Source organism: Psittacula echo (assembly GCF_963264785.1).
Source record: "Psittacula echo genome assembly, chromosome: 2".
In the NCBI taxonomy this organism is placed as follows: Eukaryota; Metazoa; Chordata; class Aves; order Psittaciformes; family Psittacidae; genus Psittacula; species Psittacula echo.
In genome coordinates this window covers 39,466,116-39,486,594 of record NC_137737.1, presented here as the reverse complement: position 1 = coordinate 39,486,594, position 20,479 = coordinate 39,466,116, and the positions used below count along the sequence as shown (strand labels likewise).

Here is a 20,479-nt window from a genome sequence, read left to right as displayed (position 1 = left end):
AGCTTCAGCTTCCTGAGAAGAAAGTAGTTTTATGTCAAATTTAACTATTTGCAGTGACATCCATCTAGTCTTACAAAAGTTCTGAGCTACCCAAAATTCCATTATTTTGTTGGATTGTATCTACAAAGTTTTCTCTTCATTTAATATATGCTTTTATTCCCATTATCTTAGGAAACTAAAGCCAACAAAGATGTGAGTTTTCTGGGTTTGCTTTTTAAATGTGATCAAAAGTATGGTTTCAGAAAGGCAACTTTATCTAAAGTTTTTCAGGAGGTATATCCCTATGCAAGAGATGCATCATGACCATTTCCTCCTAATCAAAGTCAGATGTATTACCTCAGGTGAGAGGCTGTACTTTTTATTAAATACAAAATCATGCCTTTTTTTTCCCCCCAAACAATCAGAGGGCCATACACCCAGACAGTGCTTTTTACAATATTCCAGACTACATTCTGAATTACATAAACCTAAAAATAAATTTGAATTACAAACCAAAATTAAGTCACCAAACAAGAAACCTCATTCACAGCATCATTTTATTTTTTCATTTATCATTTGCTTCCCTAACAACAAGAAATCTTATTTTCACACATTAGAACAGTTGTTAGCATGAATATCAGAGCAAGAACTTTTAGTATCACATTTTACCCTTGCCTTGCATTCCTCTCTTCTTTAAGAAATACTTTTAACTGATCTATTTTCTGAGCACTGACTTTGACACTCAACATAGTCTCTCTCTTAAATGTGATTTTTGCTAATCAACATTAATATACAACTTCATTCAATCAATCACTGTTTCCACATGTATTCAAAGTCTTTGCTTTAACACTTAGGACAACTTTAAAAATTTCATTAAGCTTTGTTCAAATAAAAATGAAAGCAAATTGAAATTTACACACCATAAAATTTTATAAAAGAAAACTCAGTCTGCTTGAATTATCAAAAGAAGATTTACAACAAAAACATTTTGTCATTACAGGCCTACAATCAATTAGCAAAATGGTTCTAGTAACTAGACTCCATGTGGGGTTTAGGCATGCAAAGTGCAGAATGGTGCTTTTGGAAAGTCTGTCAAGCATTTATATAGGATAGATACCTGACTGCTGATGGGATTTCACTATTTTATGTCCACTATTGTTTTGTGGGGTTATTTGTTTTTTCTCAGATTTGATGGTAAGGGTTTTTTTGGCGCTTAATGTTCTCAATTAACTTCATCCACAGCTTAAGATTCCCTTTACAGATCTAACTTCCTCATTCATCCTCTTCAAATTGATTTAAGAGTTACCAGGTCCAATCTTTCACCACCTGTTTTTTCAAATGGAAGCTCTCTCCCTTTTCAACTTTCAGTTTCTAAATTTCAGGTGAATGAATCTAATTTGAACACCATCAAAGGTTCTCTGCTCCAGCAAATAAAACTGAAAACAAAACTTAAGGCAAAATATTTTCTTGGCAACAGAATCTGAAAACATATTTGACATATTTGACAGTAGGTAAATAAGCATCAATATTAGCTTTGCTCTAAAGTCTCCAGATATAGCACCGTAACTCTGTCCTGTTTATAAATCTGGCTTCCCTTTTAATTTTGCATTCATTTAGGAAACAGCACTCTCACGAAAAGGTGAGGAAGGCTCATGTATACAGTATTTAAAAATTTTAACAGGTAACAGTAAGTCTATACATAACACTGGCTGCCATGATTCCAAATGTAATTATCAAGAAGTTTACTTTAAAAAAGATATTCAAGTTCTAAATGACTAAACCAGCACTTATTAACAAATTTTTAACCACTGTAGAGATGTATTTTCAAGTAAAAGAATAATATCTTAGATCTATCTACCACAGAAACTAAGAATGAAATAGATTTCTTTTGAGGCAGAAGTTCAATTACATACCAGGTTAAAAGCCACCACAATATTAACTATAACTAACTCATGAATGCAATTTTTTAAATGTTGAACAACTATTTACTCCTGTGCTGGCTAGAACTCTGCTAATGTTCCAGGAAGCCCAGTTGGAGATATGGTTATCCTCAGAGGCTAAAGCTATGCCAGAGTAAAGTCAACCTACTTGCTACTTTTTTGATATTAAACAAACTGCGCTCATTTATGTTAGTCAGTTATATAAACTATTTAGAAACAGGAAGTGTGAAATATTGACAATGACAAAACAGAGTTTAAAAAGGTATCATTGAAAAAGTTAGAATACATATTCAGAGGAATTTCAATGCTTAAAACCAGATTCACATATGATCATCCAGTTGAAGATTAGTGTGCTAAAAAAAAGTTAAGAAAATACTTTGCATTTCAGTTCAACTGCACTTGATTCAAGTACAGCCTGGGGTTTGGCTGATATAAATTAAACATGGTCACTGCTTCAGCAGCCAGAAGTACAGAAAAATGTACATGTTCACAGGATAAATAGAAGTCTCTTGTTTTTTTGAGGATTAAGGGGTGGAAGTGTAGGAAAAGCAGCTATCTCACTCCAATACGGGAAGTCATCCACTCCAAACCTTGGCATAATCTGGAAGGCAAGAGATGTTATATTGGTACTGGTTCTATTCCAACATCTTTAAAGTATTTCCTACTTGTTTTTATGCTTAAAAAACATCTACTTAAAATAAATAAAAATAGCTAGAATTGGGATTGAAACCTGAGCAAAATAAACTGTTTCAAACTAAGTCTACTTAGGTTTTAACCACAAGAAGGTGGTCAAGCATGCTATTTTATTGAAGCTCGGCATTCCATTTTTTTTCCCTTTGTAAATCTAAAAGACACTATTCTTTATATGCTTCGTCATAAATACATGGAACCAATTAAGTTTTTCCACAGGTTTCCCATGGAAGACTGCTAACTCAAAGGCAAGACCTTTACAGACTAATACTAAAAGACAAAGGACAGGTTACCCAGACTGAATTGATTCATGAAAAGGCAGTGCACCAAGAACTACAAAATCCCATTACAAAATTAAAAATATTTATATCCAGCACCAAAATTGCACGAAATTTAATCTGCCTACTCACTCAATTTGTATTTATTTAGAAGTCCTCAATTTCAGAAGACAGACTTTCCTTTAATTTACTAGAGATCTAGTTACCTAGTTTATGCTACCTTTAAGCTTTACTTTTGTAAAGTAATTCAAGACTTAGCTATCCAAGGTGGCTAGCTCCACTCACATGGAGCTAATCTCCCTAGACGCCTGCCAGATCTTCCGAAGGAAGATTCAGCTCAGCAATTTAACTCTAAAAATTGTTATACGAGTAGGTCTCACTACTGTCACAGTGTAAGTATTCCAATTATTGACTTGCTTTTTTTTCTGCCTAATAAGAAAGCAGCAGCCTAATACGGCCAATGTTCCTAAACCAAAATTCTTATTTGTTAATTTCTACCTTCTTCCAAATGCCAACTTGTTTGAAGATAAATCTAAGGTATTATATACACTAAATACTCAAAAGCACCTTTAGCAAAACGAGTAGGAAGAAAGCAAAGTTAACTCTTAAAATGAATCAATACAATCCAAAGACTAAATAACCCTCTCCCCTGCCACCAATTTATTCTTACGAACATATCCCACCCTAAGAAAGTGAACACTACTAACCACTCTACAAGACATTTCTTATATTAGAAAATACTGCATGCTGGAAGTGAGGAAGATGCTCTCACTTCCCAAATACTCAGTTTATTCACTGCTTTAGATATCACAAGACCACGTTATTGTAAAGGTCATGCAACAGCTGAAAAAACTATTGCGCATGAGAAGACTCCTTTAAGAATTAAGATGAAAAATTAGCACACTTCAAACTATGAAAGCAAGACACTACCCAACTTGTTACAGACATTCAAAAATGCTTTTTGATCTTTACAGGCAAAGGATCTAAGGAAAGCTCAGCCTTCCATTTTAGTAATTGCTGTCATAAGGTACAAAAATTTAAAAATTAGCTACATCAATCAGATACAAGTAAAAGCTTTAATATTTGTAATAATTTGGGGTTATGCCAGACCTATGTACCTTTTCATCAAAATTCTGTTTGAATGCTTATCAAAAACCAATCAACCAAGAAGAAACACAAACATATCCACACCAACCCCTCCACCTTAGAAGCTTATGGTAGATCAGAATGTAAAGGAAGAAGACAGTAGCTTATTTCTTTAAGCAAAGACACACAGAATGAATGAGAAGGTAGCACACAGAGAGTAAACAACTATGCCAACAGCTACATATTTGGGGGATGGGGGACTGGGGTGAGTGCTGTGTTGTTTGACTTTGGTTTTGTGGTTTGTTTTTATTGTTACCGACTGGTTTGTTTTGTTTTTTTAAGAATAAGCTGAAAGACCTTCATACAAATTTGGTTTGATCTATGAAAAAAAAAAAAACAAAACACAAGATTCATTAAAGAAAAGAAAAATTCAAAATGCTCCTCTGACTGCAAAGATCAGAAAACATATTCTTTCAGGAAATCCACATTGGTATCAACAGGCTTCTAAATCAGTATTCCATTTACCATGTATTACTACATTAAGCAGTAAGCATTTACCCTTCTCCTGTCAAAGCACAACAGGACTGAATGTGCCATGGGTGATCCTTTATGGAGCTGAGGGTGAGGTATGTAGATATCTCAGCAGCTGTCATGCAACCTTTCATGTCCTGCTTGTTCGCAAAGATGAGAACTGCAGCTTTCCGTAAATCCTAGAAGTAATTTAAAGTATGCATAATAGGTATCAAATCAGCCAGCCAGCATAATTATCACTGGAAGAACATTCCAAAATCTACATTAGATACTAGTCAAATGGAAAAGCCTGCCAGTTATCATTCCCTTGAAATTACTTTCAACTTCATTAAACAAGTTCTGTAGTGGTTAAAACAATAATAATTTAAGAAACCCACCTACATTCTTGGAAGTTTTATCCTATTGTCACAAAAAGGGAGCTCTAATAATGCTGCAGCAGCTTCAGTGGAAACAGAAACTAACAAAAAGTTGGTTTGCTTCTGTACAGAAATAAAAGATTCCACACAGTAATAAGATAGGAACTGGGATATATGGCTTTAGGAGTGCAGAAGGGTAAACAAATGCAATAATCAGGAAAACAACAGTTCTAATTAGAAGTGTCCAACATACTTAATTACATTTTAAGACTATTTCTTCATCAGGAGAAAAACAAAACCAAAAAAACCCAAACCACCAACCATCAAACCTTTATGGTCCACAGTTGAAAATTCACTCCTACAAGTAGTCCAGTCTAGGCCTCCCAACTGTTTTCAAGATATTACAATCTCTTAAGAGCACATAACATAAAGAAACTACATGGAAACTAATAAACTACATGGGAAAACTTCTCCGCAAGAAGTCATATTTTCCCCCTTTTTGGTCATGTATTTGCTCCTTTCTACCAGACCCAACCTACATTAACTCTAGAAGTAAAAACGCATTCAATGAAAATCTCTCCGAGAAATGAGCTCAACAGAATTACTTGCATTGCATTAAATAATCTTCCTTCAAAAAATGAAGGAAATTATTTAGACTTAAACCCCCTAATTTAGCTTGAGAGTCATCACAGAAGGCTTTAATGTACTTTAGTTAATCCAATGTAAAAATTATTTTAGGATGTTTAAGGGAGTTGGCCCAGTGTTGGACAGTCCTCAATACAACACATAATAATAAAACTACAAGCAAAATAACTCAGAAGAGAACTGAACTGAAACTAATTTACGCATAGTATTATATATGCTCCTTAATTTTAAGGAACAGGATTAAAACAAACAAGAAAGAAACTGAATTGCTCATTTTCTAAGATCAGCAATCAGGTTACCCACTGCAAATAAACAGTTTCTTAAAATTTTAACCATTTAAATAAAAGATGAGAGGGTGTGGTGAACAGTAATGCCCAGTTATATTAATATGAAATTCAAGATATTTTACAAGTTCGACTTGTAAATCAAGCATGATTACAATCACGCAAGCCCTATTAGAAGAGTGCTTCATAATAATGTCCCTCTTTATTTATAATTTATATGGTTTTAAAATGAGACCAACACGCTAGGCTCAGAAAGTTTTTTGTGACAGTATAATTTTTGTTAACATAAGAAGCATGTAATGTTATCTGATTTTCACAATGGAACTATTAGCCCAACTCCCCACCATACCTCATGAGCCAGCATTCTATAAAGTTCTTCTTTTGTTATAGAAAGTCGCTCTCTATCAATGCTGTCAACAACAAGAATGATGAACTAGGAGAAAAAAGAATAGTACAATATGTAAGTACAAAGTGTAAATTACAGAAAGCATATTTTCAAGAGCCCGCTAACCACAAGTCTTCCTACGTAACAGAGTGAGACTTTCAGAGCACACTAGGAAACAGAACAAGAACATTATTGTTACAGTCTCTTGCTAGAGTCTTGGAAATCATACATGAAAACTATAGTTTTGGAAAAAAAAAATAAAATTGTGCTTGTATATTTCAGCACTGCTATTAAGGTCTACATTCTCATACCATGGTTAAATCTTCTTGGTGGATTTTCAGGCCCTACATCCTAAGATAATAGTAACATGGGTACCAAAAGCACCTACACATGGTGGATTACATTTAAAATGTGGATGACAAACTTGCTACACAGTGATCAGTGAAAGCAGCTATTACTGTCCACTACTACCTGCATACTCAGAAAGCTAGGAAACTGAAATTGAAATTCTCTGTTCTTAAACAAGCATTTTTAACAATTCAGCATCATGTTACACGCAGGCTTAAGAAATGTTACTTCAAAGTAGACCTCAGAAAGCTATGAACCTGTAGGGTTTAGCATTATGGTGCACAAGACCTTAACTTTTGCGAAAGGCCAGTGCAAGTTGGCCTCTCACTTACAACATTGCAGTCTTCCACCTAGGCACTTGGAGATGGCTACAGCAGTGATTTTACCCTTATTGCTCCTGCTAGGCATGTGATTCTCATGGCCGTTTACTTGTGAATCCTGAGACACTGCTAGGTCTGGTCCAGCAAGTGTCCCATGGAAAGCGATTCTCATTGGTATGAAAACCACTTTTTTACCCCACTCTTTCTATCCCCTGTTTTAGATCTTCTATTTTATAGCCTTAAACTGGAGAGGAAATCGACATGATTGTAAACATTACACAATAGTATTTGTACACAAACCATTGCAACTGATCACTGTTCAAGGCTTGCCCTGCTGAGTGTACTCCAAGCAACACTAACAGCATCATAGGTAAGAACAGTAAGTAGGGAGATAAAGCACATTCTGATGAAAATTATACAGATACTATTAAATAAATAAATAAATAAATAAATAAATAAATACAGTTAACACGTGCTACTTTGGAGAGGAACCAAAGGAGATGACATTCCTCTCATTTCCTTGTCCCTCAAATCCCGTGTATGTAAGCCTGTCTCAGCATCCTTTCTGTAAGAATACGATCCAATTCTTAAAACAGAATGTGGAATTAGCCTTATCAAGTTGAAACTAGTTAGGATGGGTTTGCACTGAAAAGCTTATTTGTGGGATTTTTACATTACTGCAAAGTTTTTTTTTAGATTGTTTCAGTTTACAGATAAGGAAAGAGAGAAAAGAGAGATAGTACCAAAAAAGATGCTCCAAATCACTTAGCTTTATAAAACTAAGGCGATTCATTACCCATTGAAAATGACCACAAAGTATGAAAAATAAAGTCAATTTAATGCTGCTCTGGCTCTGAGACGTCTTAAGCAGATGAGGAACAACAATAAAGGAATTATTCATATTGGGGAGGCTAGGATTAGCATACCAAACAGACAGCTTTTCTTCCTCAGCTGTTTCCAACAGACAAAGCTTCTAAGTGAAAGGGAAAGTTCTTTCCAAGTGCTAGAAAGCACTGGATTTCAAACACTTACTAGACAGGATATGACAAAGAAAAAAAGGATCAAAAAAACCCCTAAAATCCTACTACATGCATCTCCCCAAGTTCCAAAATAAAGAAATGGACAAGTGTCAGGAACTTATTGTACCAGATACTGCTGGCAGAAGTCTCTTCACCCTCATGAGTATGCATGTGTCTTAGATGTGGCCATACTTGTATAGATAAAAATAAGTTTAAAATATTAGAGATAAAGGTTGAGATGTCATCGCCAGGCTTTCAGTAGGCAAAAAGTTTCTGAACATCTGGGCTGGATCGCTCATCTCCCCTCTCTCAAAATGGGACACAGGACAGAAAACCTCACTTTACAGGAGGACAGAATGATTATATAATGAGCAACATGTATAAGAGACCTGCTTTTAGCAGAGGTCATAAGAAGTGAAGTCTAGAAGTTTTTACATCAGTGTAGAAGTCTCAGTGTGAGGGTACAGAGATTTATGTGTATGTTGTGTTGATAACCTTTTGGCATCAAGAAGGCTGGCATAAAAAGCAATCCTCCAAAGGACAAGTGTTGCTGAGTTCTACTTATAACCTTTCCAGCAACGGCAGCTTTACCAGTACCTCGTGAGTACTGCACAGTACTGACTTCCCTTTATCCTTTGGATAAAAGCCACAAGCTGATGAACTTTTAAATACTGCTGCTTAGAATAAGCTTCATTTCTCATCCTTAACAACTGTTAACCTCAAAAATATTTCAGACTAGATGTACAGAAATTAAATTACACACTGCAAATCAACACCAAATTTGCAAGGTATATGGCAAAACTTTTCAATTTACTTGAAAAACATGCAAAAAAACCTGTTTGATCTGAAATGGATTTTGATATAATTTGATTGTCAGATCAAACAATGTTACTGTAAAGTATACACATCAAATACTTCAAATATTACCAGAAAATTTGCTGCAAACCAGACACACCTTACACTTTTTGGGTTTATTCTTCCTCAAAAAGATTTAAAAACATTACAGCTGAAATCTTTATAGAAATTTACCAAAATTCCTAACAAATAAATATACTTTCAAATAAACTTATTGTATTTGTGGAGTAGCTTCTCATACCTCTGTGTTTGAATAATAAGTATTCCACGATGACCGTAATGATTCTTGTCCTCCAATATCCCACATTAAAAAATGAGTGTTTTTCACCACTATTTCTTCTACATTGCTTCCTATTGTTGGAGAAGTATGAACCACTTCATTCATTAAGCTAAAGGAGAAAATATCACATGATAAAGACCCGCCAGTAAAATTCACAAGGCTTGTCACAACTTAGTTACAACAAATTTGTTATAGAAAAAAGTAAATGTATGTAACTTTGACAGATAAAAAGAGATAAAAAAACTACACATATCTCAAGAGGCTATAAATCATTTTTTTTTATAGAAATAAAGCAAATATTCAAGAGCAGTTCTTCAGTAAAAAGATCAGTTCAATCTGAATTTGGACTGAAAACTGTGGTTGGCAATTTCTAGCGTGCTTTTGCAGCAGAGACTGTAGACATGCTTGAAGACATCAGCAATGAAAAATAAGCACATAAAAAAGGCTTATAACAAATGGATAATCATCTGCATTTTAGGAGATGTCCTCTTTTTAAAGGACGCTCTTTAACTGATACTTAAAATGCACTTGTTTCAACGTAATAGCTGCTATGCTAAAGTTGCCAAAGGAGGGGAACATTAAATTTAGCAAAATATAAATCAGAATGTAATTTTATTAGAGCAGTCAACTTTGTAATTCAGTATTAAAAAAAATTTCCAAAGGACTGTTTGTTTACACTGCTAAAAATGTCTTTATTCGGCCTTTAAGCTCTGACAAAAGTGCTTAGAAAAGAGTTTTTCTTAAAAACATTCTCTGCTGCTTTCATATGCAAATATATGCATACGAACTTTGCTACACCCTCCTCTTTTTCCACAATTACAACAGTAATTATGTTCCTGCCAATATTCTTAAATTTATCACACATATTGTAACGCTGGCAAGATTTGGGTGCAACAATGCTACTGAAAATGCTTAAGGTAGGAGCTTGGCAAGATGAAATACTATTCTGAGGAATCTTTCACCACAAATGTCAGACACTGGAATCAGGAGACACTGGAAGCATTTAGGGATTTTCTGCAGAATGGCTAGAATTTCCAGTAACTTAAAAATAATTTTCTTCTTTTGTGAGACCTCACTTGGAGTACTGTGTGCAGTTCTGGTGTCCTCAATATAAAAAGGACATGGAACGGTTGGAACAAGTCCAGAGGAGGGCCACGAGGATGATCAGGGGACTGGAGCACCTCCCGTATGAAGACAGGCTGATAAAGTTGGGGCTGTACAGCCTGGAGAAGAGAAGGCTGCATGGAGATCTCATAGCAGCCTTCCAGTATCTGAAAGTGGCCTATAAGGATGCTGGGGAGGGACTCTTTGCTAGGGACTGTAGGGATAGGACAAGGGGGAATGGTTTAAAACTTAAACAGGGGAAGTTTAAATAGGATATAAGGAAGAAGTTCTTCACTGTAAGGGTGGTGAGGCACTGGAATGGGCTGCCCAGGGAAGTTGTGAATGCTCCATCCCTGGCAGTGTTCCAGGCCAGGCTGGACAGAGCCTTGGGTGACACGGTTTAGTGTGAGGTGTCCCTGCCCATGGCAGGTGGGTTGGAACAAGATTATCTTAAGATGCTTTCCAACCCTAACTATTCTATGATTTTATTCTCCGCAGTTCTTGGTAGAAGGATTATTTCTATTCTTACAAATAAAGATAGGCTTTAACGGCCAAAGAATTTACAGTCCACTTTGTGCTTGTATGAATGATTCTGCTGTTCAATTTACAGTTCCATTCTAAAACACTGTAGTTCCTTCACTTATCCTTTAAATACTTATTCTGTTTAGAAATAATATTATTAATGTACAAACTGTGATCTAGAACCCTAGAGATTTCATCAGGTTGCAACGCTGAATTACCAATGATTAATCAGTGACAAACATTAAAATGTAAATAGAAAGAACAGAATAGTTCATGTACTTACAACTGGTAAAGAATAGTAGTCTTTCCAGCATTATCAAGTCCCACTATGATTACTTTGTGCTCTGTATATACACAAAAAAGACAAGAAGAAATTAATGGAAACAGCTACAGTTATAATTCTGGTTAATCAACTTTCCTTTTTTCCTTACTGAAGAAAACAACTGCTTGCTTGTTTTATTTCAATAGCTTACACAGAATATTGGTAACTTCAGCGGGGGGGGTGTGTGTGTGTAATTCCCAAAGCCTCATCCTCTCTCGATGCTACAGTTCCAGGGAAAGTCAGTACTGGAAGTCTTCATAAAGGAACAGTTATAATACAATTGCTTTGTTAAAAATACCTCATTTTAGAAAGAAAAGTACAATGAAAAAATGTAAGTCATAGCAGTGTATCATCCTCAGGACATCATCAAACATCCAAAGACTGCACAAAATATAAGGCTAACTTTTAAAGCTCAGTAAGAGCCACATCTTAAGGGACCACCATCATCCACACTGTAAAATCTAAGAGGAAGCTGTATTTTGAGTAGATCACAAATTCCAGTGTTACAATTTCTAAACTGAAAGTCACAGAATGACAGAATGGCTGAGGCTGGAAGCCACTTCTGGAGGTCATCTGGTCCAAGCCCCTTGCTCAACCAGGTGCACCTAGAGCCAGTCACCAAGGACCATCAGCGGATGGCTTTCAAGCGTCTGCAAGAACGGAGACTCTACAACCCCTCTGGGAAACCTGTGACAGTGTTCAGGCACCCTCGTAGTAAAAACATGTTTTCTGGTGGTCAGAGGGAACCTCCTGTGTTTCAGTTTGTGCCCACTGCCTCTGGTCCTGTCACTGGCCATCACTGAGAAGAGTGGCTCTGTTCTCTTTGCACCCCTAAGCCTTCTCTTCTCAAAGCTAAATAAATTGTCTGAGGTCTCTCAGCCTTTTCTCGTAAGATGCTCCAGTCCATTAATCAGCCTGTGGCCTATCACTGGACTCTCTCCGGTATGCCCATCTCTCTTGTACTGAGGAGCTTGGAACTGGACACACTACTCCATGAGATTACTCACTGTTGCTGAGCAGAAGTGAAAGATCACCTCTGTCAATCTGCTCTAAAGTCCAGCTTATACAATAGTGATCTTCTAACTACTGCAATGTTATTCTTCCAGGCACAGGGGAAACAAAACCAAAACCAACAAAATCCCTCAGAACTTATATGCTTCTCTAGTTAATCCTTCTTAGAATTTCAAATACAGAAGCACAGCTAATTAGAATGGTGTTTCTTTTGATACATGGATGAAGTTAGAAGATACTGATCCACCTACTGACAAAAAGGCAAATCATTTGAGAGCATTTACAAATACATACTAGAAGTAAAACCTGCATAAAAAGTACGTGAAGAGGCTCCTTTTTAAAGGGGTAATATTTAAAATTCTAGGGCACTTATTTCAAAGCATAACATGGTTCAAAGCTTAAAGACGTCCTCTAAAATACCACATTCAACCTATAAGACTTAGGAACAAATTACTAAAAGGTCAAAGGAGCTATCATAAATATAAAATTGGTGGGGTTTTGCCTGCAAGTGGGTGGTCTAAGGAAGAATCATAGTGGTTTGTTTTGTTGTGAGGTTGTTTTTGGGGGTGGCGGGGGGGTGGGTGGGAGAGGGCTTTTTGGTTTTGTTTATTTTTTACGTCTACTTATATGTAATAACCTAAGTCTTTTCATACTGAAAGTGATTTTAATGAAACAATCTCTTGCTTAGAACTTTTAGAATTTTTGCTATGTGATGTGGCCTTAACAAATGTTGAAATACATTTCCTTTTATCAGTCCCCCTACTACTGCATCGTAACAACACGTTCTAAGCCAAGAACTTTTCCTGGCCTTAAGTAGTACTTTTAGTACATAAGAAGCAGCATCAGTAATGCATAACCTTCCCAATAAATAAATGGCATGACATCCTCTCTGCTTCTAACTCTAATAAACCATACCACATAGCTAGACTGTCCATTTCTTGTTCAAAGTCACCTAAGTTTAAAAGGTTTTCAAAGTTCAAACACAGAACTGCCCTTCTGTTGTTTTCAAAACAGCCATGTTGTCAACTATTGCCTGGAAGAAGATGACACTACTTCTGCAACATTCCATTTGAGTTATTTTCACGGAAGAAAAGGAATTCTGAACAGGTATTACATTGCTCTTTTCCACCTTCACATCAGAATACAGGGTCCTACTTAGGAATGAATGAGAAAAGCATTGGATGAAACAGTATCAAGCTTCTTAAGGTGATGGGGAAAAAAAAATAATCTCCATCAAGATGACTTTTTGAAAGCCACTGAAGAGTGAGCGGTTCAACACTAATTGGGAAAAAAAAGACACAGCCATGTGTGTTACTCCATAGTCAGGTAGTATTTTATACAACAACTGAATAAGCACAAACAAGAAACAGTCAAAGTGTTAATTAATGTTGATTTGGGGACTGAAATAATTAGATGAAAGCATTGGTATCTCATACAAATAGCAGTTTCCACCTTTAATTAATAGCAGCTGCTTTCAGAACTGTCATCTATGGTAATGGAAACCTCTTCACTTACAAACATATCCAAAAGCTGAATTTCTGTCTAGTTTGGTTAGATTACAGAATTTTTACTTGTATATGTGCATTAGAGGAAAAACGTGAACTTAAAAACTGACAAACTAAGAACAAAACTTTAGCAAGACAAGTACTTGTTTACAAGAACAACTAGTAGAAGATAGACACTACATTAAAGAGAAACGACAATGGAGCAAACCATAGGCAATGATTTATGCTCATATTTATTTTCTGTACTTACAGACTAACCCAAGTTTCTCCCTTTCATTGGCTGGTATTCAAACTCAGTTTGGGTTGTATTCATGAATATCTTCCCAGTCCACCATGTTCTTGGCAAAGGAAGAAGAAAATCCGTAACAGAGTTGCCAGAGCAGAAGAGCAGAGTCTTTATAAATCAGGTAGAAAGAGGGGAAAAAAATAAGTAGAAAAAGCAGGCATACGCAGGGGGAAAAAAGACAGCATTAGACTACTGTTTAAAAGAATCCAAAGAATTCTGTAATATCAACCATTCCTGGCAGACTGCTAAAAACAAATAAAAAAAAAATAAAAATAGTATTTTTAAAGAAAATTCCTGGCTGCCTAGTATTACAAAATAATAGGACAGCAAAGATGATCTTGCAGATATTAGAAGGAAGACATAACAGGCTCTTTTCTTCACTTGTCTATATTTCTCTGTGGTAAAAGGACCCGAAACTGAAGATCCAATTCTCACAATTTTGCCCTTTCCTCTAATTTGCAAAAATTAAAAATAAAAATCCAAATTAATGCGGAGCAAAGCTCTTCCAACATATCTGAAAGAAGAAATGAATACTGGAGAGGGTTTTCGGGCTGTGAAACCCCACATCTAGTTCCGAAGAACAACAATCTTGGAGGCTTCAGGGCTGAAGACACAATGCAGATAGAAGCTTGCTAAAGAGGAGGCAGGAGGAATAGCATTTTACTTAAGTTCAAAGACATTTCCATACAGGGATTCATTCTGCAAACTACAAGCTACTTTAGAGTCTTCTTTTAAACACAAAAAATGCTGAAACATGTCTTGCATTTCCAGACTTGAGTACAAGAAAGTAGAGAAACTATCAACAGTGCTTAGTAGTCACTGGAACCAAAATCCATTTGGTTTCCTAAATAATGGTGTCTGCTACCCTGATGGTACATACTGGTAACTGTCAGCAAGCCTAAGTTAACTAAACTGTGGAGTTACAGAAGTTCAATCTTCCTGACTTGGAGCTTACCATTATTTTTCTTACAGCAGTTTTTTAACACCCACAGTATTTATTCAGAGGACCTAAAAGACTGTGAAAAGCTAACATTAAAAAAATTAAAAAGATCTGAGAACTTCTCTAAGAACCCTATTTAGCAACACAAACACACACAAACACAAAGGAATAAGGTATTGACAATTGTCAGAGTTGCCTTTATCAAGGTTGCGGACATTTACTTCTGGTTTTACCTTACAGTTTTATTAAAAGCATTAAGAGAAATCTTGACAGTATTGATGGAATGATAACTCAAATAAGCTTTATTCAGCTATGTGTTAACACAGGCAGTAAGTTAGTTACTCTACCATTTATTTGTATTACTACACATTGCTTAGAAGACTGCCATTTGAGTACTGAATCATAGCTTAAGCAAGTCATTTTTTAAGTCTTCTTTTAAACATACTTTCACAAGTTATTTAAAAATAAGTATAACTTCAATCTGAACTTATAACTAGACTTTAAATAGCTGCAGAGTACAGTATTTTAAATGAAAAAAAGAAAAAAAACCACCAACAAACCACTGGGCAATTTTTTTGTCAGTTTCAAAAATAAAGAAAAAGAGGAAGCCATCAGTAAGTCACCTAGAAAAAAGGCAAAGGTCTATTTTAAAGCCAACTATTTCTCTTATAAATAAAGTATCTCTATTTCAGTTTGCACTGTTCAATAATTACTTGATTAAAGAGACAATGTATATTGAGAGAGTTGAAAGACGTGGAAAAGCTTAGTGTCCTCCTTCTCCCAGGATTTAATCTCTGGACGGAAAGGTACAGAGAAGAGAAACCAAGAAGATTAAGTAAGGCCCTGGAAGAGTTTTGACCACTACCACCAGCACCACAGAAAAAAAATCCACAGAAGTAAACAGATACTACTCCCCGATGAACTGTGCTCAGAGGAGGGCCTGTTAGCCTTCCTCTCTTTCATCAGTCATTGACTCACAGATCAACAGAGGCATCACCCAATTTCCTTAAACTGTTCTGCACTGAAGCTTTTCTTGTTCCATAATCCCACACACTAGATCTGGAGAGTACATGGTAGACTGCAATAGAAAAGCAGTGCATTCTGCCAGGGGAGCAGGAGAAAGAGCTAAAGGATTTCCCCTTCTAAAAGCTCCTGTTTGTCCTGGGTTCAGCAGCTTAAATGACACTGTTACAGCTCAAAGCCACATGCTATTTTAACCATTCCATTTTCCACCATAAGCCAGTCTGGGTTTGCCAAAATCGGCTAACCATAATCAAAATGGGCGGAAACAACTGCAACAATTTCTGCTGCACGTACAAAGAGTTGAAACACAACAACAGACAGATTCAACTCCCTGGAAGAAACACGAAGATGCCACCCAAGCCATAGGGCTAAAACAATTGAATACAAATGCTTCAAGAGGTCAACAGATAACATCAGCCAGCAGACACTTAACAGGGAATGTTTTTAGAAACAGACTAGGTCAAGTTTCTTGACCTCCCTTTTCCAGTCCTTCATCCTTACCATTGGAAAGGATGGTAAGAGAATCAAATTGCAAGAGTAGTAATGATGATGTGCAAATTAATAAAATTACATTCAGTGCTTCAGTAGGATCTAAGGTACTTTCATTACAAGGTTTTTCTGCAAGGCTGAAGGCACTCTGAAAGAACAATTTTCTGTACATCGCATATTTACTCTAACTGCACTGAACTTTGAAGGCATAGAAAAAAACAGGGCCTATTTTAAGATGTTAGTTATCTCAAGATGTGCATTTTTCAGAAAGCTACCAACACTTCTCCCTGTGAGTTAACAGTTTTGGCTCACCAGTAGATACGTCTTGAACTTTGTCCAGACATTACCATCAAATACCTTTCAGATTCGGCATTTTCAGCTCAGGTATTATTCACATTTATGCAAAGCAAAGCAATTAATACTTGAGTGAAATGCCAAGGATTTCCTGTTCTGTATTTTCTATAGTTTGGCACACCTCCTCCCCCATGCTCTACTTGATGGAAGGCAGATGGCACTTTCTAAATCTTTGCTTTGTTTAACCTTTCATTTTGCCAGTATCAAATGCTTCAGACTATCAGCATAACCTACATTAGCCACAATGAACTCATGCTATGCTCCATACATATCAGGGTCTGTTTGCAGCTTTGAAATATTCCCTCTATATAGTCAAAATCATTGTGTGAGCTACTGCACTAGTCTGCCCAACAAGAAGTTTCATGGGACATCCTATGAATTCTCCAAGAAATTGTCTGGATTTGATATAAGTAGAAGAGCAAGCAAATCCAACTCAGCAATTACTATCCTTTATTATTACTAATAATATTATTTAGAGAAAAATAGGCAAGTAATTAGAGAATAATTTCCTACTACATGGGTCAAAAATTTAAGGTTAAATTTTCTAGGATGGAATTTCAATTTTAGCCATGAAAACACGCTTTCTTCTCTATGGTCATGAGAGGGCAAAAAAACCCCTAACAAACCAAACTGAAGAAAAAAAAAGAAGATCACAATACACCTCAGAAGCCTCTCACTGGAATAAAAGCCAAATGGTAAGCATTTCATGGTACTGCCTCATCTTAATATCCTAACTGTGATACTAATTTCATTAACATTCTAAATGCGTGAAAATTAATTTTTCTTTCAGGAATTAATATACAGTTTATATACAGACAATATGTTTTCCATTAATGAAATGAAATCAATGTAATTTAACAAAAACATGAAACTGCTCCTCTTCCTTCCTTCCTGAAGGTAAACAGTGACATCATAAAGTACTATACAGATCAACATTACAAGCCACCAGAAGTTATCTCCTGATCACTTTCCTGCTTATAGACGTCTCTTCTCTGTCCTTCTCAGAAGTTTTAGATTGTAGTATTTGACAAAACCCAAGACAATACTTAACAGTCTTCTAGTGAATAGGAGAAACCTTGAATCTTACCAAATAGGCTTTCCAGTTAAGAAAAGTTAGAATCTTCAAATCAACAACAGCAACAAACTCAGAAGACTCTCTCGGAAGACTTCAGGAATGATGTGCTTCGATGTTACATGTGGGGGAAAGATAAATGGTCTGGATCTCCCTCCCACTCCCATTCCATGAAAGATTGTTTGATACACAGCTGTTAACATGTACGCACACTGAGGCTTTGCTCTTGTATTTATAGGATTAGAATAAGTTATGTCCATATATAATGACTATTAAACTATTAAAGAGTCACCAGGTGTACCTGCTTCCCAAAACTTGCAAAATTTTATTGGCAACAGAGTGCTGCACAAAAAAACTCAACTGCGTTTTGAGTAACTTTAAGGTGGGAATAAGGCGTGCACTTGGAAACCTGATGAGAGAGCAGTAACATTAACAGCAGTTTGCCTCTTTCAAACTCAGGGCCTCAATGAAAAATGATACAAACAATAACTCGACTATTTTATTTTCTAACCAAAGAAGGCTAGGTAAACAAGAATCATTAAAATAAACAACAGATAAAACAACCTTGGATTTTGATAATAACTATCTGAGCAGTGGCGGCAGCCACAAGTTTAGAACTCTGGATTAGAGTATGAGTCACTACTGTGGGGCTGGGTGCACTAGGTGGGATAGAACGGAAAGCTATCCCCTTACGACCTCTTTATTCGTGGCTTCAGAAGTGATTTTCACGGGTCAGTAACCATGTTTAACTAGCATCTTTGCCAAAACACAAACACATCTTTACCTCAAAGGCCCCAACACAAGTCTGGCGTGTTTTTTTTTTTTTTTTTTTAATACTAAAGGTAGATGTAGCATGATTTTAACAGTATATCCCGACTTCAAAACGGAGGGTCTGCAAACACCAACAAGACCTTCATCGTACATCAAAGCGTCAGACGCTACAACGGTGAAAAAAACATGCCTGAGAGGCAGCATTCACCACTCTGCGAACTCAGCAGCACACCGCCTGAAGAGCTGCCCCAGCTAAACGAAGTATTAGGAGCCGCCAGAGAGAAGACGGAGGAGGGGACCTCCTGAATGAGAGAAACAAAGCGACTCCGAGCATGAGGCGCCGCGGAACCAGTGCTCAAGGCGCCGCACAAAGAGAAGCCCAACTTTTGCCCGGGCACGTCTTCAGGGGAAACCCGGAGGCCGGAGCAGATCCCCAACTCCCGAGGGCTGCCCGAGGCCCTCTCAGCCCCGCGGGCTCCTCTCGCCCTCCTCAGCGGAGCGCTGGCCGCCCCACCTCCCCGTGGCTAGCTCGGACCCCCGCGCCCACCTTGGCTACCGAAGAGACTCCACAGCTTGGCGAAGATCAGGCCCATGCCTGGCCTCGGCTTCCCCCTGAGCCCCCGGGATCAGCCAGGCGGTGGTGGTGGTGGTAGACACCCTTCGAGCGGACGCAGCCCGCAGCGGCCCCGGGGCAGCTGCCGGGAGGGGGGGCAGGGGGCCGGGCATACAACGGCACCGCCCCGCCCCGGCCAACGGCCTCACGGCGCAAAGGACAGCCCTAACGCCTACACGGCTGTGGCAGCGCGTCACTTTGTGCGTCATCACGTATACCCACGACGTGTGGCCTCAGCGAGAGGGTGGATAGGGATAGCGTGGAAGGGCGGGGTTTCCCCCGGGCTGGTGGTGAGACCGGGGGATTAGGAACTCTGCGCCCGGGAAGGGTGTTGTGGGTTATAGTTTGTCCCCCGCCCGGGTAGAAGCGGCTCCGCAGCGGTGTTTGGCCCTGGAGCGGGAGCGTCTTTTCTAACGTCACCGTGTTCCCCGCCCGGGTGGGGGCGGTCTTCGTTGCGGCTGGGAAGGACCTGCTGTTTTCAAGGCATTCGATACTTTCCTGCAAAGCATTTAAAAATAGCGATGTGGTTTTCAGTGCTGTACTGGAGCACTTAACACACCGGAGGGGTGGAAGTAGCCTGTTTTAATACGCTGGGGGCGGGAGGACACCAACAAAACCCCCCAAACAAAACTACAAAATCAACATGTCGTGGTTTGAAGCCCAGCCGGTAACTCGGCACCACGCAGCCGTTCGCTCACACCCCTCTTCCGTTTTTCTTACCGTCCCCGGCCGGGATGGGGAGGAGAATCGAAAGAATGTAAACGGAAGGGGTTGAGATAAGAACAGTTTAATAATTAAAGTACAATATAATACTATTAGTAATAATAAGGGAAACAACAAGGGGAGAGAATATAAAACCAAAAGGAAAAAACAACCCAACAACAAACACAAGTGATGCACAACACAGTTGCTCACCATCCACCGACCGACTCTGGCCTTTCGGGTGAATTCCCCGTTTATGTACTGGGCACGGTAGCGAATACCCTTTTGACTAATTTGGGTCAGGTGTCCTGTCTCTGCTTCCTTCCAGTTTCGTGTGCCCCTCCTTACTGACAGAACATGAGGGACTGAAAAGTCCATGATTAGGGTAAGCACTACTTAGCCACATCAGTGTGTTAGCTGCATTGTTCTCAGACCGAAGCCAAAACGCAACACTGCACCAACTCTTGGGGAGGAAATTAACTCTATCCCAGCCAAAACCAGGACACAAAAAAACCAAAGGCGAAAACAAACCCCCAAAATTAAACAAACCCCAAAACTCCGTCAGGAACGCTTTGTCAAGAGTTTCCTTATGAACCACAACTGTACATTGAACTTGGGATCGGAACTACTGCAGCGTCGCAAGCTCGCTGCTGCCCCCTAAGGCGGGAACACGCCGCTCCGCCGCGGGTACCTGCCGTCTGCGATGCGGGCAGCTGAACACACAGCTCGATACCCCAGAGAGGGAGGAAGACATTGCAACGACCCAGCC

The 20,479-nt window shown here is 38.1% G+C and overlaps 1 protein-coding gene across 6 annotated transcripts; it reads right to left on the bottom strand.

The window, feature by feature from the left end:
• Positions 1-518: 518 nt before the first annotated feature.
• ARL5B (ARF like GTPase 5B) lies at positions 519-19,146 on the bottom strand. 6 transcript variants are annotated; one of them, XM_080611243.1, is made up of 7 exons: positions 18,943-19,146; positions 13,711-13,854; positions 10,906-10,966; positions 8,958-9,105; positions 6,139-6,222; positions 4,532-4,683; positions 519-2,520 (listed from the first exon to the last, which is right to left on the bottom strand). In XM_080611243.1, the coding sequence occupies exons 4-7, from the start codon at positions 9,099-9,101 to the stop codon at positions 2,472-2,474; spliced, it is 429 nt and encodes a 142-aa protein (XP_080467369.1). In that variant the 5' UTR covers positions 9,102-9,105; positions 10,906-10,966; positions 13,711-13,854; positions 18,943-19,146; the 3' UTR covers positions 519-2,471. The 6 variants fall into 6 exon arrangements, with proteins under 6 accessions (XP_080467369.1, XP_080467372.1, XP_080467370.1 ...); XM_080611246.1 differs by having other exon boundaries at positions 13,711-13,798; XM_080611244.1 differs by lacking the exon at positions 18,943-19,146 and adding an exon at positions 18,409-18,697.
• Between the last annotated feature and the right edge of the window lie 1,333 nt (positions 19,147-20,479).